This window comes from Meles meles, chromosome 7 (assembly GCF_922984935.1).
Source record: "Meles meles chromosome 7, mMelMel3.1 paternal haplotype, whole genome shotgun sequence".
Taxonomy (NCBI): Eukaryota; Metazoa; Chordata; class Mammalia; order Carnivora; family Mustelidae; genus Meles; species Meles meles.
Window position 1 is genome coordinate 3,754,412 of NC_060072.1, and position 27,144 is coordinate 3,781,555.

Here is a 27,144-nt window from a genome sequence, read left to right on the forward strand (position 1 = left end):
GAAATAAACTTGAGCAAAATTATTAGATGATGGGGGAAACTCCAAGTGTTGTTTACTTGATATTATAATTATGCTGCTCATTTTTTAGGTGTGCTTATAGCTGACTTGGGTGTGACTCCTCATCTTTTTTAAAGATATATATAAAATAACGCACTGATGAGACATGTCCAAATTTTGCTTCAATCCAGGGCAGTTACTACAAGATCAGGCTAGGATCACGGACAGAACAAGAGTGGTAATGAACTGACATGGGGGACAGGGTTCAGGATGCTTTTCTCGCTTAGTCTGCTTAAAATCTTCCATGATAAGAAGAAAAGAATAAAATCAGAGAGTTGGAAGGGATCATGTAGATGTTTCCTTCCAGCTCCTAAATTCTGTAAATTAATCTAGTTCCACCTAACACATTCCCAATCTTAATTATTAGAATCCTTTTATTAACAATGTGTTCTAAGGAGCATCTGGAAACCAACAATGGAAAAAAAAAAAAAAAAGCCAGGAAAATGATTCTCTTAAAACCTAAGGGGAATACTTGAGATGCCCTTCTAGTATTTGTTAAGTATCCCACAACTGCAGTCATTAAATCGGGCACTGGGGAAAACAAACCCAGGCACATCAAAGGAACAAGCCTCTGCAGTGGGCAGAAAAGGGGGGAAAAAGATTAGTCTCCTGTCTAGATGATCCGTCTGGGTTAACTTCCCCCTTTGGAGTCTCTGAACAATTTTACAATATTCGAAGTTGTAGAAAAGTGGTAATGGTGCAAATGACTCTTGTCCACAGAAAAACAGATTCCTTGGGTCTGGATGGAAAGCAATTCGTTCCTGCCTTGCACACGGACCAGCACTTGCATCTATGGGTCACACCACTCCAGCGTTCTTTCACTGCGCGTAAACACGCGGCTCTCAGGATTCTTTGATAGCTATTAGTATCTCACTGGTTCTCTTTGTAAAACATCAGAAACACAGAAATGGATCCCAAAACATACAAGAATGTAATATAGGACAAAGGCAGCATTAAAACACAGTGGAAAGGACGAGATTACTCCCTAACGGTATTGACGTAACAATTAACAGCTACTATTTGGGGAGCGCTAACCAGGTACCGATCAGTGTCGTAAATGCTTACGTCAAAATACTATTCATCTTCCAGGCAGAGAAACTGGGGCACAGAGGATAAGCAACTTCCAAGATCACACACCAGTAACAGAGGAAATCAGGATTCAAACCCAAGCGGTCCTTTACCAAAGATTACAGACTCTTGAATCACCCAAAGACAGAACCTGGATCTATACTTCCCTCCTTGCTCAAAAAGAAGTTCAGTTAAAAATGTGGATCAAATACCAAAAGGATAAGCACATACAGGTGTATATTTCCACAATCTAAGTGAAGATGGTTTTACTGAATATGTAAAAAACTTCAGAAACCATAAGGATAAAATTGGTAAGCTTAACTAGATTGAAGACAAAAATATAAACTTCTAAAAGGCTGAGAATACCGTAAGTAAATTCAAACAAAAAATTAACTATGGGGGAAGTTTCCTGTATATATGACAAAAACATTATTAAATGTATTTTAGAAGGTAACCTAACATGAAAAGCCAATTAACATGCTAGATACTGAAAACAGTTACAGAGAAATGGGAATTAAGCCAGATTAGGGAAAGGCTATAAACCCATATACTCCCATGCTCTTTTGTCTGGCATTTACAAGTATTTCTAAACATTTTAAATGAACACACTCTTTGACTCAGCAAGTCAACATCCGGGAATTCACATTTCCAGATTTACCTGCCCAAAACTGCAAAGACGCCCACGCGACAGCATTACCTGTAAAGGTCGGAGGGAAAACCCTGGCAGCAATTACAGTGTACGGTGACAGAGAACAAACAAGAAAATTCCATCTCCTCTGTCCAGTGGAATTCTGCTCAACTGTGAGGGAGAAGGAGATGAAGGCACCATCATGTGTTAAATTGGAAAGATGTACGAGACACTTCAGGCTAGGTGAAAAAGAAGTTGAAGAATAAAAAAAGTGGGGCACCTGGGTGGCTCAGTGGGTTAAAGCCTCTGCCTTCGGCTCAGGTCATGATCTCAGGGTCCTGGGATCGAGCCCCACATCAGGCTCTCTGATCCGCGGGGAGCCTGCTTCCTCCTCTCTCTCTGCCTGCCTCTCTGCCTAGTTATGATTTCTCTCTGTCAAATAAATAAAGTATTAAAAAAAAAAAGAATAAAAAAAGTATTGTTAAAGAAAAAAAAGGAGGGGTGTCTGGGTGGCTCGGTGGGTTAAGCCTCTGCCTTCAGCTCGGGTCATGATCTCAGGGTCCTGGGATCGAGCCCCGCGTCAGGCTCTCTGCTCAGCGGGGATCCTGCTTCCCCCTGTCTTTTTCTGCCTGCCTCTGTCTCTTTCTGCCTGCCTCTCTGCCTGCTTGTGATCTCTGTCTGTCAAATAGATAAATAAAATCTTAAAAAAAAAAAAAGAAGAAGAAATGAACCAAAAAAACAGGTATGTACTTACAAAAATCTCTGAGAGAAAAAAGTATATATTGATATGTCCATAGAAAACACACAGGGATTGGACGGGAATGAGGACTTTTGTTTCACTAACTTCAGTGTGAATTTTTTGTATTTAATAAGCAAATATCATTTGCACAATACAAATATTTAATCCCTTATCGGTCTGCGGAATGAAAGATTACCCTTTCTTACTCCACAAGTATTTGTTAAATACTATGTTAACAGATACTACAGATACTACAACGTAAGTTAGCCACTGCACGGAATAAAAGAATGAACAACCCCCGACCTGAGGATAATTCTCGTAACAGATGAATACGAGAAACTACAGAACGAAAAAGAACTTATTTAACTTCCAGAGGAAAGGCCATGCCCCATACGAGTGACAGGACTAAGACTCAAGGTAAAGCTGGACTGAACCCTAAGTCCTACAGGATAAGCAGCGCCTTCGTGCCAACAACAACGTTCTCAGACACTGGAAACAAGTACCCAAAAATACCAAGCCAGAAACACATACGTTCAAGTGAGGACCCGAAACTATTTCTGTTAAGGAAGACTGAGGACAAGCCTCGGGATTTTAAAGTCAAATGATTACACAAATACACAACAGATGACCCCGAGACAACATTTTCACTCCAGTTTTTTGGTCACAGCCTCATGGGACCCTTACTGGGTATACTGTCCTAGGGACATCACAACTGGGTAAGCGAGAGGTTTGCCGGTCTGCTGGCTGTGGGGCGAGGGAAGGGGAGGCAGGAGCGCAGAGCGCTGACCGGCAGCTGCCTCTGACTCTCGCCGCAGACATACTCCCACCACGGCGGGTATCAGGCTGCCAGGAGTTCAACAGGCAGCTCACGGATTTCTGAATATTACCTGACTCTCGGTCAGTCCGTGCAGGCCGGCTCCAGCAGACTGCTGGGTGTATGGTACATTTAAATACCGAGGTGGGAGGTCACCTTTTCTTTAAAAACATCTGACTGAAAGGAGAACACATACACACTAATACGTCCCAGTCATGACTGTATAGATCAATGAATTTTTAAAAAAATTTTTTTTCATTTGAGAGAAGTGAGAGAGTGAGCGAGAGTGAGAACATGAACGGGGGGAGGGTCAGCGGGAGAGAGAACAGCAGACTCTCTATCAAGCAGGGAGCCCAACGCAGGGCTCGATCCCAGGACCCGGGGACCACAATCTGAGCCCAAGGCAGACACTTAACCGACTGAGCCACCCAGGTACCCGATCAATGATTTTTTAAAAAGTGAACTCTCTGGGCTTTTCAAAAGAAAACTGCCTACAAATTTCTATTTATTAATATACAGTAATTCTTCCCATTTTAGAGAAAAAAACTGCCTGAAAGAAAAATACAAATTTCCCTCCATATACAAAGTTCCATCAGGTAATTTCTTATTACAATACTGAAGTCATCTATACAGCAAATGCCAGGGTCTTGAAAAAGTTTAAAGCTATAGTTTTACAAGTAGCAAGTTTTACTTCCTTTTCTGTCTCCTGGAGCATTAATTTTTACAACTTTCTGAAGCACAGCTCACCGCTCCTCCTGCTGGAAACAGAGGCAAATCTATCTCCAGAAAGGAAAGGCTCCCGTGAGCCAAGAGGTGCCCTCTCCTATCACAGAAATGAGAACGAAAACACCGGCTTTGTCCGCGAGACCCAACATGGTCTGCAGGACGCGTACAGAACACCCAGGGCAAAGTCACCTGGGAAAAAGGTACAGTCACAGAGAAGGAAATCTACTGCCAGAGTCGCAAGCATGGGCTGCATGCAGAGGGAGTGAACCGGTTCACGGAATCACACACACAGATCTAGAAAACACGAAGGGATCCGGAGACAGTGGATGGCCCCACGGAAGGGCAGTCCCTCCCGTCTCCCCACCCCACTGCCCGCGTGAGTCGCTCTCCACCCGCCACTCCCATCAGCACAGAAATGTTTTTATCAGTGTTAGTGCGATACAGTCCATGCAGTAAAACACAGCCATCTTGAGCGCACCGGACAGTTTTGTCAAGGTACGCAGCTACGTATCACATTTCTCTTACTCAAAACATACCCTCATACCTTCACCGTCAAATCTGCCCCGTCCCCTCCAGCCCCAGGCGACATCAGATCTGCTTTGTTCGTATCAGTGAGTTTCACCTTCCACAGAATTTCGGAGATGGAATCGTAAGATACGTTCTCCGGTCTGGCTAATCTCAGGCGGTATGCTCGTGATTCCTCTCTGCTGTCCCACCACAAACCCCTTCCTTTCTACTGCTGCGCCGTATTCCAGAGACAGAACCATTCTAACTTGAAGACAGAAGGGAAGGGGGATGGAACGGACAAAAATAATGAGAATTTCTCAAGTGTGAAGGATGTATCAATGCTTCCGTCGTCTTAGTAAAGATTGGACTAATCCAAGGCAGCCTCGAGGAAAATAAAACAGAGTAAGTACAGGATGGTATATGATCGGGAACGTCCTATAATGACCGAAGAAACAAACATTCTGGAAGGCAATTTAGAAATGTATACCAAAAGCTTTAAAACTGGATATACCCCGGGCCACCTGGGTGGCTCAGGCAGTTAAGCATCCGACTCTTGATTTCAGCTCAGGTCATGATCTCAGGGTCCAGGGATGGAGCCCTGCATCGGGCTCTGTGCTCAGCACGGAGTCTGCTTGAGATTCTGTCCCTTCCTCACCATCAGCTCCTCCCCTATCCCAAGTGTGTGTACTCCCTGTCTCGCAAATAAATACATCTTCACACACACACACAAAAAAAGACAACACAAAACTGGATGTATCCTTAACACCCAGCACTTCCGCTCCTGGGTTAAGGGCGGAAAGGTACAAAGATAGAACTGCCAAGACATATACGGTAGCACTGACTTCAGGAAACAGAAATAAGAACAACCCGATCGTCCAGCTAACAGCTGGACACATGAACTGTGGCAAATTCTTCACTTCTAATGTTACACGGACTTCATTCCGCAAAGACTAAGTGCCTGCTGTGTGCACAGTACTATAAAAGTAACAGTCTGAACTCCTACCCCCATAAAACTTACATGCAGGAGAAGAAGAAACAGAAACTTACAAACAGCACAGCCTGATTTCATTTTTAATACATATATATTTGTGTGTGCACAGATGAACATATATATTTGGTGTTATCTGCCTGGAAAAACATGTTTGCTAGAATTTGTTTTCAGGTCGGGCGCCTGGGTGGCTCAGTGGGTTAAGCCTCTGTCTTCAGCTTGGGTCATGATCTCAGGGTCCTGGGATCAAGTCCCTCATCGGGCTCTCTGCTCAGCAGGGAGCCTGCTTTCCCCTCTCTCTCTCTGCCTGCCTCTCTGCCTACTTGTGATCTCTGTCTGTGTGTCAAATAAATATATAAAATCTTTAAAAAAAAAGAAGAAGAATTTTGTTTTCAGGTCATTAACTCTGGACGGCAGGAATGAGGGCACTGTCTTCCCCTGCCATATTCTCTTCACTGTTCTAAAACAAGGACACTGTCCTCACCCATCCTAGCCGTGTAACAGAATACCACAGACTGTGCGGCTTAAAAACGACACTCAAGGCGGTGGAGACCCAAGTCCACGATCGTGACGGCTGGATTCTCATGAAGGCCCTCTTCTAGGCTACAGACGGCTGACCTCTCAGTGTCCTCACACAGTGACGGGGCAAAGGATGATGGCAGGGTCTCTATATAAGGGCACAAATCCCATTCCTGGGGCCTCCCCGCTTAAGACCTACTCACCTCCCACGGCCCAGCCTCCAAGGACCACTACCTTGGCCGTCAAGTCTGCAATGGGTCTGGAGGGGACACAAACATTCAATCCACAGCAGTCCACACATCATTCAAGCGGTATTTTTTAAAGCTTTTACTAAAGAATTCTCAGAGAGGGCCTAGCTGGGTCAGAAAATCTCCCTGCTCTCTCCCGTCCAAGATTAAGGAATCCGTCCTCTTACCTCATCGTCCACGTGCTGCTCGGAAGTCAGTTTTGGCACCATCTCGCACCGGTCCACAAACGTGCTTGCGACCAGCTCGGCATGGCTCAGGAACACAGGGATGTCATCCTTGGTCAACGGCTCATCCCCCACTAATTTCGCAATTATGAGGTCCAGCAATGTAACTCTGTACAACGTACAAGAGTTTCACGTGAATATGTAATACAATGCTAGAAATACTGAGAGCGCATTCTAAGAGAATATGCTTACTTTTAAATTTCTCACTTTTTTATCATGTCTAGCTAAGGGAAATATTTTGTGTGAATAAAATGAATCTTCATCAATTACGTATTTTTTAAAATTGTGGCTTCTTTGATGGGACAGCACCTTTTCTAATGCATTCCTGTGAGCCCTTCGCTCAACATTTCAGAAATGCTGTCCGATTAGGTTTTGTAACACACACGATGACAACAGCAGCAAGGTTCAGTGGACTAATAACGTCGATTCCCGGCTCACTGCTGGGCTAACAAACGTTCGACACACACGATCCCCGAGAGGCAGCTACCATCACTGGCCTGCACTCCGCACGGCGAACAGGGCTCAGTGAGGCAGACTGACCTGCCCAGATCCCACGTGCCAAGCTTCCGTGTCGGGATCCACGCACAGGGTTTCTCCTCTCCCCCGCGGGCCACGGGCCTCAGCTCTTCCCTGTACTGGCCTTCCTGTAAAGGCTGGCTTTGTTTGTTTCATTATTTTAGTTCATAAAAACATAAATCTGGAGACTAAACCCATGACATTTTACATCAACACTTAAATGATCCCGTAAGTATTCCTATTCAACAAACTCTTTCCTTTTCGGAGAAAAAAAAAAAATGTATCCTACACAGGGCAGCTATCCAGCATAAACCAAGCAGGATGTTCCCCAGAATCACACTGTGACTTGGGATTAAATGCATAACTCTCATTTACTTCCAAACAAGAAAGGACGCAGATACTTCGTAAATGGGGAAAATACGCTTAGAGTAGGCTCGGAGCATTTCTTACCAAACAAACAGAACTTGTTTACTGCTGTAAGCTTCGAAGTGGAATAAAACTATACCAAACTCTTCCTGTATTTTTGCTAAATGATAGGAAAGATGATCAGTCTGGAAAAATCACACACAGACCATACGGGTTTTCAAGACTCCTAAAGGCCTCTGATTTCTTACAGCAACGACTAATTCAAAAGAAGACAAATAATGCCCTTGACTGAGCACAGAAGAACAACAAGTAGTTCAGTATTGGGATATTTTCATTCTCCCTTATTCACACAGAAACTTTACAAATGAATGGGGTCGTCTCGGGCCATAAAACCAGGCTTCCCACTTTTCCCAGGCCGGTAACTTTCCGGGAATGCCAGGGAGGAGGCCAGCTAAGGAACCCAAATGTCTGCTCTAAAAATACTCCTTTTAGCCTGCGACACTGTGGCAATGATTGTAGGTATGAGACGTCATGAGCTCTGGTTTCTGGGAATTGAGCACCTTGTGGACTATTACTCAGAACAGAAAAGAAGGAGGAAGAAAGGAGTAAGAAATCATGAAGGAGCTGCATGAGGTCTGAGACAGAAGAGGCAGGCCCAGCGTGGTACCCGAGCGCGTCCAGCAGGATTGGGAACACCCTGGAGCATCCGGGAACCCCTGGAGAATGTCCCAGGGGACATTCTGAGAGAGACCTGGAAGCTTGAGCTGAGAGGTCAGCACAGACACAGCCTTCCTTACAAGCTCACCAGGGGCCATCCACCCCTCAGACCTCTCTCTCCTCTCCACTCTACTGCGTCGTTATAACCCAGGACAGCTAAGCAGAGGAGTTGCAAGTGATTTTAAGGACAAAATAAAAAATGTTTAAAATACGAAAACACAAATCAAGCTTAAATATCACCTGAGAATAAATGAGACTTCATTAAATGATCCTACTTCTACTGTGTTCTCTGTCAACGAAAACTTTCAGGGGCTCCTGTTATTAGGGAGTGAGTCCAACCATTCGGGGCCCTCCCAACTCGAGTCCCCATCAAGCTCTCAACTCCCTCTACTTCGAGCCACCATCGAAAACCATCCTTCTCATCAAATACAGGAATCACGTGTGGGGCACTCCCAGCTCAAGGAGGAAACTGTTTTCAAAATCACTTATTCTGGTGGTGCATTCTATCTGCCACCTCCTGTCCAAGCCAGAAACCACAGGGAACCGGAGGTGTACAGAAACGTCCTGCAGAGCCCGGGAGAATGGGACACAATGGGAAATGTCTTACTTCTTCCAGCTGTGGGGGAACCACACTAAATCCTTCCTTGAAAAGGTTGACAGAACACAGTGCTGTGCACTCGCTGATTTATTTATTCCCTCTGAAGTGAAGGATGAAAAAGCAAGAGATCTAGTTAAAAAGGTCAGGGACTAGCTGTCCACAGCCACACATCGGTGTGGAAGTCCTGCGTCCTTAAACCCCAGAATCCTGGTAGCCTCAGGCTACCAGACACACCCCTCAGTTCAGTCTCGAGCTTCTAGGATTTTCTCCTCAACTGCCAGCCGTCATTCGCAATCTTTGTGATCCACTTCTGATGAAACACTTCCACAGTCTGTCCTCAAAATGAGGCTCTGTTTCATTTAAAAAAAAAAAAAAGGCAACATATATACACATGCAGGGTTTTGGGGGAAATTCTGTAGCAAAATTTTTGTTTGAAAGTCACGCTTAAATTAATGGAGGCTACAATTTTAATAGCCACACCTGGGCTGTCCTGAAGTGGGTGGATTTTTATGAGAGGACTGGAGTGAGGGACAAGGAAGGACGGGAGACGCGTGAGGGAGGGAGTTTTATGAGCAGGGCACGAATAATATTCTCTAACTCCAGAAATAAAATGTAATTTAAATTTCAGGACCGCTGGCTCCCACCAACCATGAGTGACCTCTGGGCTCCACGTGTGCCATTTGTTGAATGCTGTGCCCACAAAGGCCCAACCTTTCGTTCACCTGAATTAACCAAGACACAGGTACAGAAGTATGGCTGAAAATCTCTCCCGTCCTTTAATAAGTTACAGAGAGAAGAAATTCTTGTGCCGTGGGGAAGAAGATCACTGATTTTGGCATCCAGCAGACTGCATTCCAACGCTCCCCCAGCTACCTCTGTAACCCGGGACAAACACCTGACCCTACAAGACCGCAGAGCCCAGTGTGGCAGAGGGCAGGAAGGGCACCGATTCCCCCAGGGTCTCCAGAGGAGGGAATGAAACGGCCGCAAGATGACCTGGAGGAAAAGCCCAGGTGGCCGAGCAGTAGGACTAACAGCAGCAGTGGTGACGGGGGAGGGGAGTGAGGACGAGCTGTAGATGCACAGAGGCAGAACCAGCAACTCATCTACCGAGAGATATCCGCGTGCCAAGCACTGAGCGCTTCCTTGTAGACTTCAGTCAGTTACAGCAATTTCACAGACAGCTACCGTTCTTATCCTCATTCTACAGATGGATCCGAGTTCCCCAGGTGCAGGCAACTGACCCCAAGCCACAAGCCATGGAACTACCTCTCCTGTCCACTACTCTGCTATACAGACTACAAGCCTGAGAACCACCCAAGCATTTTCCAAGATCAGCGAGTTTCATCTAATAATACTGGCATTCATTGGAAAGGAGGTCCAGAAAATCGTATACAGGCAGACTCTGGTTTCTGCTGAGTCAACCACGTGAACAGGTTTTGACTCCCTATCCTCAACTTGTCACCGAGTGGTCTGGAGTTGATGAATGGTGACATTCCAAGCACTTTCCCTCCGGAGCCACCCACGCCGTCACTGTGATGCCCCAGGGACCACCATTAGGCACTTAGTGAACTCACTACCTGTTTTACTGACTGATCATCAAACATATTTAAATCTGGCAGCCCCCAGCCCAAGTGGACGCTCTGACTCAGCAGGTGGGGGCCCCAGGCTGGGCATTCCTCAGGGGACTCTGATGTGTGTTCCCAAAAGTACCGGAATGTCTCCCCAGGGGTCTCTAGGGAAGTTCCTCATCTGAACCACAGAACACGGAGAACATGCTCAGTTCTCACAAACACGACAGGCAGCACCATTCTGGATGCATAGGAAAGAAATTCATTACATACCCCTGCTGAGGAAAACGCTAATTTTTTCACTGCTATTAATCTGTGAATGCACAACTGTGAACACAGAACTACTTACCATTACTGCCTGAAAAGGAGTCAACAGGGAACCCATGAGCTCTACTTGACTGCAGACTGAGTGCTCCTGCCAGGCCCCCTTTCCCCTCATCCCTGCGCCCTCCCCCACGCACACACCCCAGCACACACGCCATCAGCACGGAATGTGTCAGGCCTTCCAGCCAACTGCCCGAGTCAGTCACCACAAACAGCTCACACAAGCCCGGACAAGGGCCTGAAAGCATGAGTGTACAGCTGACCCCTGGACACCACAGGGGTTGGGGCCCCGACCGCCCCCCCACAGTCAAAACTCCAGGTTATCACTTTTGACTCCCCAAAACTCAACTACTACTAGCTGGCTGTGGACCAGAAGCCTTACTGCTAACACAAGTCGATTAACATGTATTTTGTTTTTGTTTTTGTTTTAATATTTTATTTATTTGACAGAGAGAAATCACAACTAGGCAGAGAGGCAGGCAGAGAGAGAGGAGGAAGCAGGCTCCCCGCGGAGCAGAGAGCCTGATGCGGGGCTCGATCCCAGGACCCTGAGATCATGACCTGAGCCGAAGGCAGCGGCTTAATCCACTGAGCCACCCAGGCGCCCCAGGACTGTACTTATTTTAAAAACCTGCCTTGGGGCGCCTGGGTGGCTCAGTGGGTTAAAGCCTCTGCCTTCAGCTCAGGTCATGATCCCACGGTCCTGGGATCGAGCCCTGCATCGGGCTCTCCTGCTTCCTCCTCTCTCTCTGCCTGCCTCTCTGCCTGCTTGTGATCTCTGTCTGTCAAATAAATAAATAAAATCTTTAAAAAAAACGAAACCTGCATATACATGGACCCACACGTATTCACACCCATGAATCACTGAGCTCAACACTCAGCTGCACCTTCACCGGAAGGAGACGCCGTGGCCAGGACGCTCCAGGCAGAGAAAAGGCCATCTGCAAAAGCACAACATCACAGGGAAGGCCTCGAGAACGACAGAAGTTCTGTGTCACCGCTGTAATGTGGTAACCGGGAGCAGGGTGGGAGAGGGAGCGGGGAAGAGACCAGAGACGAAGCTGCACGGTGGAGGGCCTCACGCCACTTAGGCGGCAAGAGGTGGAGCCACAGCAAGGCCGCTGCCCGAGAAGCAGCCACCAGAGGGGGTCTGGAGGGCTCCGAGGGTCCCACCTCGGCAGAAGGCATCCCAGGAGTCAGGGCGCTAACCGGAACACACCTGTTCGCGAGTGAGAAAATTCATTCGCTTCCTCACGGTTTCACCTCAACAACTTTTTCCAGCACCCCGACGTGCCAAGGACCGTCTGGGGAACACTGCTACCCTGGCAGAAGCAGGTGGAGCCCGTGCCCTCGCAGGGCCGACAGCCCAACGCCAGGGTCCCACAGCAGCACACGGGTGCACACACGGTATGATGCAGGACATACGGCGCGAGGAATGAAAGCACGTCCCACGAAGAAAAGCCACAAGGGGCCGTGGCACGCAGGCAGACGCGGCCTGAAGGGGAGCAGTGGCCACGACGTCTTTATAAGTAAAAGCAGAAAATGTTCAATCTGGCATCTCCATTTGGCTACATAATGGAGCAGTTTAAAAACGGAGCCCTCAACAGGATTATGGAAAATGTAAAACTGACGCCCGTACCACTCTCCCAGCGTCCAGGTATCCCTTACGGCAAAGCAACTTTCCAACTCACAGCACTGCTCTTCATGTCACTTGTTTTAGGTCAAAAAAGCTACAAATGATTCTTTTTCTGCAACAGAAATATGCGGCTTATTGTGGGGGCGGGGCCCACTGGATTTATAAACACGGCCTTTAAACTGACTTAAAAGCACGAACTTTCCTTTTCATTAAAGCTATTACAGAAAAAATCTCCCTTAATGAGACTACAAAGGAGTGTAAAAGCTTAAGTGTTGGAAGCCAGGTAGATAAGTAAGAATTTCAAAACCACAGCATTTATAAAATTCTGACCACAATCAAAAGATTAACATTTTTCTCAAGTTTTTGATCATCAGATCTGTGACTTCGAACTAAGTTTTATTTTTCCTAAGGCAAGCTTTCCATAAGGCTAGGGAACCCATGAGCTACGGCAGTCACCCGGGGCCCCGGGAATCACGTCAGTCCCTCCTCTCATCTTCCAGGCCCGGCTCTGGTCACAGAAGGAACGACCATCACAAGGAGGCAGGGAGCCACGGTCTCCGTGCTCCGAGGGCAGTGCTCTTCCCGCCACCACACTGGAAGACCACAGATGGGTACCCAGTCTCTGTCTGAGAGAACTAAGCGAAAACCACACGTGCGTGGGGTACGTCCCAAATCGTTACACGGTGGCGTGAACACAGGAGCGCATTTCAAATCAACTGCAATGAAAAGACAAGCACAACATTTTGTTCTGGATGTTTCTGAGTTTGCCTTTACTGAATGATGGCGCCAACCTGGATCGTGCAGCCCCACGTAAATTACCGCCTGTTGTGGCTAAGCTGAAATGTCAACCAACCAATTTAAAACCATTACTGACACAGAAACATGTATTTAGAGACTTTGTGCCAACTACGAAACCACACAGTTTCTCAGTCATGTGCACAGGATACTGTGTATGGAATGCTAAATACTTAAAACCACACTGGTTTTTGGGGTTACCTTTCTTGATTGCTCATTTTGGCATACATCGCTTTCACCAATTCCGGGCTTTTCAGAAAATGGTCTGTAATAATCAAGAACCTAAGAAGAAAAGGAGGAGAAAGTGTGGTTACTAGAAACATAGTACAATGGACATGCCTTCTCGACTTGATGGGCATTTTACACATAAAAGTACTTCTTTTTATTGAACCCTTCATTTGCTGTAATCTTAAAATGTTTTAGGAGGGTCACGTCCCATTTTTCCATTAGCAGCTAGAAGAAAATAAAAACCCTCCAAATAGGTTTCTCCAATTTTACTTCGGAAAAATTTATTGAAATGACTCAAATTCATTCAACACTAGGTCCTATCTAAGTTTCATTTCAACTATAAAATGAAATTTAGCTACAAATTCAGGTATAAACAGGAACCATAATAAATTGTTATACTCAGAAGGTGAAGTGCTAAAATTAACTGGGGAAATGGACATGTCACACGTCTTATTTAAACACATGCCAACGGGGCACCAGAGTGGCTCAGTGGGTTAAGCCTCTGCCTACGGCTCAGGTCATGATCCCAGGGTCCTGGGACCAAGTCCCACATCGGGCTCTCTGCTCAGCCGGTGGTCTGCTTCTCCCTCTGACCTTGCCCCTCTCATGCTCTCTCTCTCCCTCTTTCTCTCTCTCTCTCTCTCAAATAAATAAATAAAAATAAAATCTTTAAACACATGCCAACAACCCAGTAAGGCACACTGGCTTGATCACCTCGTCTGGAAGAGCTCTCGAGTTACCAAGAAAACATCCTCATTGTCAAGCAACGCACTCATCTAAACTCAAAGATCAACTTATGGAAACCCCGAGGCAGAGATTATAAGCGTATTTCTTTAAAGTACCACTGTGACAACTAAAAAGACTGAAGAGCATTATTAATTAATTCTGAATCATATTGGCCAGAGGGCGTATTTGCAGGCTTAAGAACTAAAGAATATACCGTTTATAACCAAGGCTACAGCACTGAAGAGTGACTGTAAAGCATTAACTCCATTTAGGAACACAGTTTACTTAACCACTTAAAAAAATACAATTGAAATTATGTGTTTTAGTATGATAACCAAATGAACCGTACCAACTACCACAACACAGTGTCACTCATATAAAAGCAAAATCCAAACGTGTTCTATTTCTTCCACAGTCCTCAAAATAACTGATCAGCACTTAGATAAACGGTATTTCTAGTAATGATGGATATATTCAAAATGCTCAGTTTTCTTACCAGTTCAGGTAGGTCATCAGACTGCACATTTTAAGCCGGGTACACAAAAGCGATCCTAAAACTCATTCATGATTCACCTTTCTGGAGCTCAAAACATTTTCCCGGAAGACCATTTACTCAAAAACGCAATGTTCCAGGGCACCTGGGTGGCTCAGTCTGTTGAGCATGGTACTCTTGATTTCTGCTCAGGCCACGACCTCAGGGTCCTGGGATGGAGCCCAGTGTCAGGCTCTGCACTGGGCGTGGAGCCTGCTTAAGATTCTCTCTCTCTGCCCCTCCCCCTACCCCTGTGCTCGCTTGCTCCCTCTCGCTCAAAAAACAAATACATAAATAATACTAAAAAATAAAAAGTATTTTAAAAAACACCACAAATGTTCCAAAACTGTGCTAGGAGCTAGATCACAATCCATATTCCAAAATGCTAACGGCGGAGAAAAGCCCACACATAAATAGGGAATTAGACAAAAATGTCTTAGGGGCAACACACACATGCTTTGTGGAACAGAGAAATAACAAAGCTGACCTAGCCAGAGGGTCAGGGCAAGACATTCAAGAGGCTGGAGGAGGTGTTCTATGAGTCCCTCCCTGAAGGGGGACATGGAAAAACAGGATGGCAGTGGGCTCAGGGAACTACAACCAGGGAAAGGCAATGAGGGTTTAAAGAGGGACTCAGGACGGAGAGCCTCCATCTCGGAATGCGACTGGCCCCCCCCCCCGCGGGCCCTCCCATCCTTCAGCCACGGTGCTGTGACAACACCCTCCTTCGCCATGCCAGCCGGCGTCCTCTCCCTTTCTTTTTGATCAATTTGTGTTGCTCTTCTTAAAGAACCAGACTAGCCTTAGTTCATTTTTTCTACTGACTTCTGTTCCGAGTGTCACGATTTTTGGCCCTGATCTCGTATCAGTTGCTTCTTTCCACTTACTCCGGTTTTTCTGTGCTCTTGTCTTCTTCACAAAGAACCTTCACGGAGGTCACTGCTTTCAGACCCTTCTTCTTTCCTGGCAGAAACATTCAAAGCTATACATTTCCCTCCAAGCCCTGCTTTGGCTTTATTCCCCAAACTCTGTATTTTCATTATCCTTCAGTTTGAAAGACTGTCTAATTTGCCCTATGATTTCTTCTTTGACAAACTGATTCTTTAAATGAGCTAATTTCCAAAAGCCTGGAATTTTTCTCAGTACCGTGTGATTATGGTTTTCTAATATGAAGTCACCGGAGTCAGAGACTATATGTTTGTATCTGTATGTTTGTAATCCTTTCTGCATATTTACTGAGATTTTTACAGCCCATATTACGATCGATCTTGGCGAATATTACACATGCAGCTGAAAACAAAGTGGATTTTGCAAGTGCTGAGGTAATGCTCTATAATACCGCAATGCTCTATAATACCGCTCCGTGAAGACGGCTCTGAGATCATCCGCGTCTACACTAAAGTCGGTCTGCTCCAGTCGATCGCTGAAAAGCAAATGTTAAAATCTCCAACTACCACTTCCAATTCTAGGCATAATGGACAACAATTTACCCTCCTACCTCAAACAACTATAAAAGCAGCCAAAATATATGAAACCATAGTTTTTCAGAAAACGAACAATAGACCCAAGTCAGACTATGAGAAATTAAAGTTACTTCGGCGAACTTCCTTTTAAACCAACAAAATACTCTCATATGTGTGTGATAATGTGACTTGAGCAGGATGTTTATAATATCCTTAAGGCCCAACAGCAGACGGAGACACACTCGGAAGGAGAAGGTGGAACCTGAGCTGAAAAGGATCCAGGTGCGTGGGGCGGTGAGGGAGAAGGTAATGGGGAAGGGCGGGGGAGAGCCACTCTGCGGCTCAATGCTGTGACCATCAGCAGCGTCTAGAGCAGAAAGGGAAGGGGACCCACGCTTTGACCCTTCTACAGAGAAAAAACACGAGCAGATCAAATGCCTAAACCTCAAAGCTGAAATGATACAACAGTGGACAAAAACTTCAGTAGAACTCAGATCTTTATAGCCACTACCGAAAATCTACGGGACACAAAAACAACTGACCATTTCATCTACAAAAACATCAAAGATATTTAGACAGAAAAAAAGCCACATGCAACGTCAAAAGACAAAGAAGTGAAAAAAATTTGCATTTTGTTTCACACAAAGGACTATTGGCCCAAACTTAGAAAATATTCCTACATACAGGTAAGGACACAACTGACATCCAAATGGGAAAATGGTAAAGAAAACAAGAACGCACGTAAGAGAGAAACGGGCTCTTCAACGTATAAATAAAAACGGTGCTCAAACTCTGACGGAAAATACAAATGAAACTCTGTAATGATACCGTTTTAACCCTCGGAGCCTGGCACGTCCTCTCTGACAGCACCCTCTGTCAGCAGCGACAGGAAACCAGGTCCTCTCCAGTGGCCAACAGGACTGTATACTGGTACCGAAGCTATGAAGGACTACTTGGCAGCGTTTGTTAAAATACAAAAAGCACATTCCCTTTGACCTCATGATCGCACTTAACGGATTAAGGGACAATCACACCAGCCCATGTGCAGTATGACATAGGCCTACACAAGGCTGTCCCTGCCGAATTCTGTATTTACGGGACACTGGGAACCTAAATGTTCACCAGGAAGGAACCGATTAAATAAACTGCGGTATATTCACACAGAGGAAGATAGAGAAAGTTCTTTATATACTTACATGGAAAAATCTCGAACGTGCACTATTTGCTTAGAAAAGTAAGAGGCTCAGGAAGCCTGGACGTTTCAGTCAGTTAAGCCTCCAGCTCTTGGATTCAGCTCAGGTCATGATCTCAGGATCCTGGGATTGAGCCCCACACAGAGCTCCGTGCTTGGCCTGGAGCCTGCTTGAGATTCTCTCGCCCTCTCCCTTTGCCCCTCCCCCTGCTCGCACACTCCCTCTAAATAAATAAATAAAATCTTTTAAAAGAGAATATATATATAGAAATTTTTAAGAAAAGCAAGAGGCGCAACAGTGTGTTGAGAAGCAAGCAAGCAGCCCAGCTGCTCAGGGGATGGGGCTGGACGGAGGAACTAGGCAGATGGCTGGGAAGGAAACTAAGCTTTCTGAGACTTGAGCCACAGGAATATACTATCTATCAAAGAACTAAATACGTAATCCTGGAAAATTCATCTCAAATTTATTTCTGCTTTGTAGACAGCCTGCTAGGCAGGAGTGAAAACATGGCCGTCTCTGGGCAGGACAGCTCGGTGGAGAAGTCAGACACATTTCATTGTACCGGAAGCTACTTCTGGGCAAACATATTTAAATTCCTACTAATAAAACAGCAAACACTATATACTGTCTCCTGCGAGCCAAGCGCCCTCTAAGAACAGTTCAGTACATGAAACATGGTGCGTATTTTTCCTCAAAGCATTCGTCCGGCGCGGTACACATTTATGGGGGGTCATTATGTGTCTCTCACTAAGACGTAACGTCCGAACTGTGAATCTCCAGTGCCACGAGCAGCCCCTGGGACACTGCACTCAATCAGTGTCTCCATGACTTAGTTTACGTGTAAAGTGAGCATTTGTAAGTTTTCCGAGTTTCCTACAAGCCTGAGCGGAGAAGGAGCGCCGTCCACCTCAGGAATTCGAGATAGAAGAGCATCGGATCCTCAGGAAAAGGGCAGTTTTTCCTAGGTACTGGGTTTCCGGTCAAATGCAAAACCATATGTTTTAGAAGTCACCAGAACTGAATACTAGCTCCTTCGCTTTCACCAAAGATCATTAAAAACGCAAAGCCGTCAGAGCCAAGGGCAAGAATGTCATCTTCCCGTGAGGCTACCTAGAAAAGGGCAGGAGAAGGACGGCCATTCAAGGCTCAGAGTGACAGCAAGAGAAGACAGCGTTGCTGGCCAGTGCTCCTGTGCCAAACCAACACTCCAGTGAGTTTCTGCACGTCTTTCACCACGCGGGGCGTGAAGCTCAAAAGCCTGGAAACGTCTCATCTAAAGCAGTCCCTTCATTTGAGAAATAAGGCCACATGGAGAGAGAGGCCCACCGAGGTTGAGTGTCCTGGGGAAACCCCCCCATTACCCAAAAGTCAAGACGAGAGCTCCATCTCTGCCTTCCGTGGCGCCTCTGAAAATGCTCCCCTTTACAGGGCTCGCCCTTTGCTCACGCAGCCCTTCTGGAGAGACGTTTCAGGAGAACTTAGGGTCCGGTTCTTTGTGCCACCTTCAGTTCAAAATGATCAAGGATAAAATTCCTCCGTTCTCTTTTTTCTTTTTAAAGATTTTATCTTTAAGTTACCTCCACACCAACGTGGGACTCCAACCTACGACCCTGAGAATCAAGAGCGGCACACGCCACCGTCGAGCCGCCCTCTCCAGTCTTTCTTCTGCTCCACAAAGAAGAAATGTCCGTGGTGAGTGAAGATGGGGCATGTTTCCTTTAACTATCTGGAGGACAAGAAGAGCTGCCACTCACATTCAATTTACACAGAAGGCAGAAGAAAGCGCTCTGTGTGGACGTCCACGCGAACCCCTAGAGCTCTTGGCTACACCTTATGGGCTAACGTTCAGTGGAGAGTCCCGTGGCCAACATACACACAGGGCAATGAGCACGAGATGCCGATGGGACGGAGATTTTCTCTTGCAACTGCAAAGTGGTAACTGCACGGCTGTCCGTTATGGGTAAGTCTGTGCTCGCTGCTGAGACTGTTTTTCTAAATATAATATATTCTCCATCCCAGCACGCTGCCTAAAGTTACAAGGAAAATTCTCAGCTTTCATTCAGAATTCACTGCAGTTACTTTCTCACCAAACATCTGCTCAAGGGAAACCAAAGACAAAGATGCGAGACCCAATCATGGTCAATGTTTTCTAAGTAACAGACTTTAAATTTGTGATTGAATTCTCATGCAGAACAGTTATGTCTGCAAATTCAGAAATTCTGTGGTAGTCCTGTGGGGGGGGGGGGTTCCCACTAATGGGAAACCTAAAATGCCACAAGGACATCTAGAGACCGTAAGACTCAAGTAACACTCCAAACTTTACGGAAAATATGACAGATGGCCTTGAGGGAGGGTCACAAATATTCTCTAGCAAAGGCAGAAGCTAGAGTAGAAGGGGTATCAGAGAAATGGATTTCTTTTACGAAAAGAAAAAAACTAGAAAAGTTATCCGTTTGCTAAGTCCTGAATTTCACACACACAGAGACACACAGACACAGACAGACAGACAGACACACAAGCACACAGAAGCTGAATTCTCCCTCTGCGCGTGAGGGTCACAGGCTTGCTTCATCTACTACTTTCTGTTTCTGGTGCCAAAACTGACTCACGCAGGCAGTCAGAGGCAAAACTCTGGAGTCTAACCTTGAAATTCATCATTTAAATGTGATTGCAGAAAAGCTAACATTCACAAATCGAGTTGTTGATGCCAAAGTACTGACCACATTTTTACATCATTTTCCATACTGGCTACAACCCAAAATGCACGAAGGTCTGTCCTTCCATCTCCTCCTTTCTCTCAGTCTTCCTCATTTATCACGGGTGTTAAAGCGCATGAACAGTTACAGACAGGCTCATTACGATCCGCAGTGTGCTGTTTCTACGTCATGCAGAAGGTGCTAAAAGCCATCTCTCTAAGCTTCAAGGAGCATATGTTAAAAAAAAAAAAAAAAAAAAAGATTAGTATGTCGGTAAACAGGTATTCCTGAAGTCAAGGTTTTAGGGAAATCTTTTTCGAATAAGAGCCACTTATTATTTTCATTTCCATATAAACACACAATGTCAAAGCTATACTTACAAATCAAACAGGCTTCAGTGACTCTGAAAACCCAGAAAACTCTTTTACAGTTCCCTAATTAAATGAAGAATCTGATTTAAACACTGCTCCAGAAAACGGATGCCACTCTCCTATTCTGATTTCTGGGAAATCAAGCCCACAGCTGCTTCTGTCGGTAATCGAGACAAAACACCCAAAGCCGCCACAGAAACAAATGGTCTCCTGTTTGACGGGTAAATAACCTCTTCAGGGGGTCGAATGTGAGGAACATAAGGCAGACAATTCTACTAGAAAACAAATGAGTTATGATCTCTGAAAAAGATAGCGCATGAGCCAGGATCGCCCGGGCACCTTTCCTGGGCTGTGGGATCCAGCTGAATTCCAACACCCAAACCCAACCCGTGGATTCACCCCGGGTTATCTAAGAGCACGAAAACATCCCTCACACGTACAAACAAAAGGAGCAAACATTTTTAGAAGGACATTATCCCAATAACTCCAGTGCGCCCACGCTTTCCTGTGTCTCTGGTATACCTAAACAAAAAAGACCCGGTTACTGAAACCTTACATTTGTCCCTTTCCAAGAAAAGACACTAAACCCATGAATTCGAACCCCATCCAGTTTTGTACTCTTTGTCAGCCATCCCCTCATGTTAGCAGGTGGGAGGGCAAAGAGTGGGTGCTCTCTCATTTTCAGAGATGGGTTCATATTTAACGGTAAAAAGTAAACAATTTTGTTGGAAGCCTCTGGACGCTGGCGTGACTCATGTGACCCGAGGCTCGCCGCACTCCGCTTCGCCGAGAACGCGCTTCTCACAAACTGAAGGTCTGTGGCAACCCTGTGTCCGCAAGTCTGCTGGCACCCGTTTTCTCGCATTTGCTCACCTCGTGTCTCTGGTCACATTCCGGTAATTCTCACGATATTTCACACTTTTTTATTATTATGTTTGTTATGATGATCTGTGATCCGTGATTATCATTCACTGAAAGCTCAGCTGATGATTAGCATTTCGTAGCAAGAAGGAATTTTTTAAGTTAAGGTACGTACACTGTTTTTGCAAGGGAAAATGCTCTTGCACACTTACTAAATTACGCGATAGTGTGAACATAGCTTTCATGTGCACTGGGAAACCGAAAATTTAATTTGACTCTCCTTACCCCAGCTTTCGCTGCACTGCAGAGGTCTGGAACTGAACCAGCAGTATCTGAAGCATGCCCGTATTTCGGGATCTGTTTCTGTTTAGAAAAAGCAGACCTCCTCTCCCAGGAGTCGAAGCGTCGCTGCTGTGCAGTTAAAGACATCAGCTACTGCCACTACTTGTCATCCTTTTTCCCGCCTACCTCCACCGGCTGACCTCTGAGAACTCGAACTTGCGCTCTCCTGAAGTGGATTCCATCTTTTGCCCTTTACCCCGATGCTGCTAGAAAACCGCCCGTGAGCTAAGATACTTAAATGAAACAGAATTCAGCTACAGAAAATTTTTCTAAATAAGCAGACGCTAATGATTCATCCATCGTGTTTGCGAAGCATCAGAATCCGGAGGGAGGTCATCTAAGTCAAGCACAATATCATACTATTTTCATGCACCAACCTGTGTTTGCGTGCACTTGGTAATTCAAATACAAATAAATGTTCGGAAAAATAAATAACTTAAAAATTAGGTACAATTTCAACAGAACAATAAAGCTTATGCTGAAAGAGACCCAAACTCAGAAAACTGGTCCCTCGCCCTTGAAATGCAAGTGGCACTAACGGCAGCTCAAGGCACCACACACGGACACAGCCTGTGCCCTGAACACGCTGACCTGTCCGTGAAAACATGCATGGAAGGAAATCCTCAGGAAAACTGGGGACCACAACAAAGCACCACATCTTTGGTGATTTTTATCATGATGAAAGGGTCAATTCCACAAGACGTAACAATTACAAACATAAACGTGTACACCTGACCACAGAGCTGGGAAGAAGAGATGCAAAACCCAACAGATCTGACTAGAGAAACAGAAAATGGTCCACTTCCAGTCACGAGCGGAACAGGTGGACGGAAGACCACCAAGAAACAGAACGTCCAAGAGGTGTCTACACAGCACCAAAATCTGAACCCGCAATCCTCTCCGTGCACGTGGGACAGGCTGTATGACAGGCCAGGTGCTCGGTCACAAAACAAGCCTCAATGTATTTAAAAATTAAAAACAGAATTTTATAAAGTGTGTTCTCTGACCACAACGGAACAAAATTAAAACTCAAGAGCAAAAGGAAATTTGGGAAGTACACAAATATGGGAAACTGAACAAGCTTGTAAATAACCAACAGATCAAAGAAAAAAGTTGTAAGAGAAATTGGATATAACCTGAGACGGATTAAGATAAAAATATATGAGATATAGCTCTTACAAAGAAATTTACAGATGTAGGGGTGCCTGGGCGGCTCAGTGGATTAAAGCCTCTGCCTTTGGCTCAGGTCAGGATCCCAGGGTCCTGGGATCGAGCCCCATATCAGGCTCTCTGCTCAGCAGGGAGCCTGCTTCCTCCTCTCTCTCTGCCTGCTTCTCTGCCTACTTGTGATCTCTGTCTGTCAAATAAATAAATTTTTTTAAAGATTTTATTTATTTATTTGACAGAGAGATCACAAACAAGCAGAGAGGCAGGCAGAGAGAGAGGGAGGAGCAGGCCTCCCGCTGAGCGGAGAGCCCGATGTGGGGCTCGATCCCAGGACCCTGAGATCATGACCTGAGCCGAAGGCAGAGGCTTTAACCCACTGAGCCGCCCAGGCGCCCCCCAATAAATAAATTTTAAAAAGAAATTTATAGATGTAAATACCTATGTAAAAAAAAAAAAAAAACTCTTTCAGGAATAACCAGAACTTCCAGTTTCTTAAGAACTAGAAAAAAGAGCAAACTAAACACAAACTGATAAGGATAAATAAGGATCACAGCAGAAATTGAGAATAGAAAATGAACAGGGAAAGAAAAAAAAAAAAATCAATGAATCCAAAAGCTGGTTCTCTGAGATCAAAACCCTGACAAATCTTAAGCTGGAACAACCAAATACAGACTGAAATTACTAAACTCAGGAACAAAGAGGAAACATTCCTACCAACCTCACATAAATAAAAAGGGACCATAAGGGAGTACTATGAATAACTATGCCAACACATCAGGCTGCCCGGGCCAAGTGAACAAATTCCGGGAAAGACACAAACTACTGAAACTGACCCGAGAAGAAGTAAACCATCTAAACAGTCCTGTAACAACAAGCAGAGATTGGATGAGTCATCAAAAAATTTCCCACAATGAAAAAAAAGCCCGGGACCAGAGGGTTTCACTGGTGAATTCTACCAAATATTTAAAGAAAAATTAACACCAGTCCTTTGCAAACTTTTCCCCAAAATAACCAAAAACAAACATAAGAGAAGGGAATACATCTCAACTCACTCTGTGAGGCAAGTGTTAACCTGATACCAAAACCAGAAAGAAGAAAGAAATCACAAGAAAAAGAAAACTACAAAGTCCCTAACAGAACATGAGCCAGCCAAGTCCACAACACGGAGAGATGACATACCATAAGCAGGTGGGATCTACCCCAGAAATGACAAGTTGGTTTAAAATAAAACAAAATTAGGGGCACCGGGGTGGCTCCGTCAGTTAAGTGTCTGACACTTGATTTCGGCTCAGGTCATGACCTCAAGGTTGTGAGATTAAGCCCCCCCCGCTGGGCTCCATACTGAGCTTGGAGTCTGTTTGAGAGTCCCTCTCCCTCTCCCTCTGCCTCTCCCCCACAACGTGCATGCAGTCAATCTCAGAAAAAAAATACAAAAATTAAAATAAAACAAAATTAAGCACCATAATATACTATAGCAATAAGACAAAGAACAAAAACCTCAACAGACGCAGACAAAGCACTTGATGAAATCTAACAGTTTCCATGATAAAAACATTCAACCAGCTGGGAATAAGTATAGGGACATTCCTCCCCCGAAAGAAGGGTAACTACGGAGAACCATACTTCACACTCGGTGGTGAGAGACTGACAGCCTTCTACCTGAAATCAGGAGTGAGACACAGAGGTCTGCCCTCCACGACTACTCGGCATTGTATCAGAGCAGCTGCGTAAGAAAACGAAAGAAAGGCAACCCGACTGGACAGAAAAAAGTAAAACTATTTATTTGCAGATGACATGATCCTGTATAAACAAAGTCCTAAAAAAAAATATCACAAAAAAACACATCAGAACGGGGGAACCTGGGTGGCTCGGCTGGTTAAGCCACTGCCTTTGGTTCAGGTCGGGATCCTGGAGTCCCAGGATCGAGTCCTGCATTGGGCTCCCAGCTCTGCGGGGAGTCTGCTTCTTCCCCTGACCTTCTCCCCTCTCATGCTCTCTCGCTCTCTCTCTCAAATAAATAAATAAGGTCTTTAAAAAAAAATCAGAATAAATGAGTTCAGCTCAGGTCACAGGATATAAAATCAATATAAAAAAAATCAGGGGCACCTGGGTGGCTCAGTAGGTTAAAGTCTCTGCCCTCAGCTCAGGTCATGATCCCAGGGCCCTGAGATCGAGCCCCACATCGGGCTCTCTGCTCAGCAGGGAGCCTGCCTCCCCCTCTCTCTGTGCCTGCCTTTCTGCCTACTTGTGATCTCTGTCAAATAAATAAAATCTTTAAAAAAAAAAATCAACCATATTTCTATATACTTGCCATTTACAACGCATGTATGGAATTAAAAAAACAATTCCCCTTAAACAGCATCGAAAATAAAGTACTCAGAATGAGCGGAACTAAAGCTAGGTAAGACTTGCATATGAACACACTACAGAGCTTCACTGAAGAAATGAATAAGGCCTAAGTAAGTGGAAAGATACCCCTCCACGTGGACTGGAAAACTTAATCTAGTTAAAACAACAGTATTTCTCAGAGTCATCTATGGATCCATGTACTGTCTACCAAAATTCTAGCTGTTCCTCTGAACAAAATGAAAAGCTGATCCTATTAAGATGTAACACAAGAGACCCAGAACAGCCCAAAAAAATCCTGAAAAGGAGGAGCAAAGTTGGAAGACCTACAGTTTACAGTCACCGAGACAGTGAGGTACTGGCATGAGAGAAAACGGAACGCAAACAACAAAATCAAAACGCGAAACATCAAAACCCCGAGCAGAGCCTCAGGGACCTGTGGCGCAACAACAGAAGACGAAGGTCTGTGTCACCAGACTAGAGGGACTGCTCCAAGGGCCCTGCGGCCTCCCACACATGCACACAGGCCTTGCGGACAAAAGCACAACAGCCTGTGATCCTCCCAGAACCCAAGGACGGGCGGCCTGACCTCTGAGGAGGTCTCCTTCCTGCCCCGTGGGCGGCTGCTAGGGACAGTCGGATGAGATGGCCTTCTGATGAGATTCGGAGATGTCTGCCCACGTCCTCAGAATGTAAAACCGCTTCAGGCGACAGGGCATCTCCCTACAGTCATCACCCCAGTCTTCCGGTCCCTTGTCAGCATGTGGGACGAGGATCAAGGCTTCTCCTTTTCCCCGTCCACAGAAGTAACAAACTGTCTAACAGTGGCTTGTTGTGTCTCTACTGATTATAGTCAGCCTCAGCCTTGGCCTTCTGTGGCCTGACACAGAGGCCGCGAAGGAGAAGCTGAAAAAGGATTCAAATAGTGGCTGCTGGGGCACCTGGGTGGCTCAGTAGGTTAAAGCCTCTGCCTTTGGCTCAGGTCATGATCCTAGGGTCCTGGGATTAAGCCCTGCATCAGGCTCTCTGCTCAGCAGGGAGCCTGCTTCCTCCTCTTTCTCTGCCTACTTGTGATCTCTGTCTGTCAAATACATAAATAAAATCTTTTAAAAAAATAAAAAAAAATACTTTCAAACAAATAGTGGCTGGAAACTCTCCAAATCTGGCAACATAAACCTACAGATTCAAGAAGTCTAGAGAACCCAGAGAGCATATACCTAAAGAATTCCACACCAAGACATCATAATTAAACTTCTGAAAGGACAAAGAAAAATCTTAAATAAGCAAGTAGAGAGAAATGAAGCACTATGTATGGAGGTGGGGGACAGACAGACATGACAATCTGAATGACAGTGGGTATCTCATCCGAACAGAAGCTCACGAGACCCACATCAACACCCAAACCTTGATGAACCACTGGCGCAGCCACAGCAATCTCATCAGGACGCCCCAGAAGGGCAGCATGTTCTCGGGCTGTGCCCCAGTCCTCACCACCTCACAAAATTCCCTTCTCTTACCTCACTTCCCTTTTCCCAAGCCTCCATGTGCTGCCGAGAAACTTTTTTCATATCGTTCAGTCACTACGATTCAAACTCTTACTTACTCTGCAAGGAAAGTGATCTGGCAGAATGTTCTCGGGCAATCAAATTTCTAACAAGATACTTACGGCCATTCGGATTCAGGCTGCTTTTGGTGAGCTTCGATGACATCGATGGCAATGTTCAAATTTTCCTCCAGTTCTTTCATTCTCTCAGAATTCAGGGATGTGAACAAAATCATTGATGAGTAGGCAACAATTTTTTTGTCTGGATGATTTAAGCAAGACCTTCCAAATAAAGAAATGAGAGTGTGAGCCCATTCAGCAATACGGTAAAATGTGATTACGACGCATACGTAATAATCATCCCATGAACAAATCCAGTACCTACTGATGTTTTGAAGGATTTATTGAAGTACGACGCTTTGAAACAAATATGCTATTTACTGTAAAAACAGCAACGTGAAACGAGTCACGGCACAAAGCATCCAATATTAAAGATGCAGCTGACGTGTAACTCAAAAGCAAATACCATCTGATTAAAGAGAAAGATAAGATGATTACATTTATAAAAGATTAAAATGTTCACTCTTGTTGGAAAAAAAAAAAATCAAAGGCAAAACAGGCTATGTCATTATCAA

The 27,144-nt window shown here is 45.2% G+C and overlaps 1 protein-coding gene across 1 annotated transcript in view; it reads right to left on the reverse strand.

The window, feature by feature from the left end:
* Window positions 1–27,144, reverse strand: part of ATXN10 (ataxin 10) — a 160,705-nt gene that overhangs the window by 93,947 nt on the left and 39,614 nt on the right. Inside the window, exons 5-7 of the mRNA XM_046012551.1 lie at window positions 26,633–26,791; window positions 13,243–13,323; window positions 6,462–6,627 (exon numbers count right to left, since the gene is read on the reverse strand). Of these exons, the coding sequence (XP_045868507.1) occupies window positions 6,462–6,627; window positions 13,243–13,323; window positions 26,633–26,791 (406 nt within the window). The remainder of the gene's footprint in view (window positions 1–6,461; window positions 6,628–13,242; window positions 13,324–26,632; window positions 26,792–27,144) is intronic.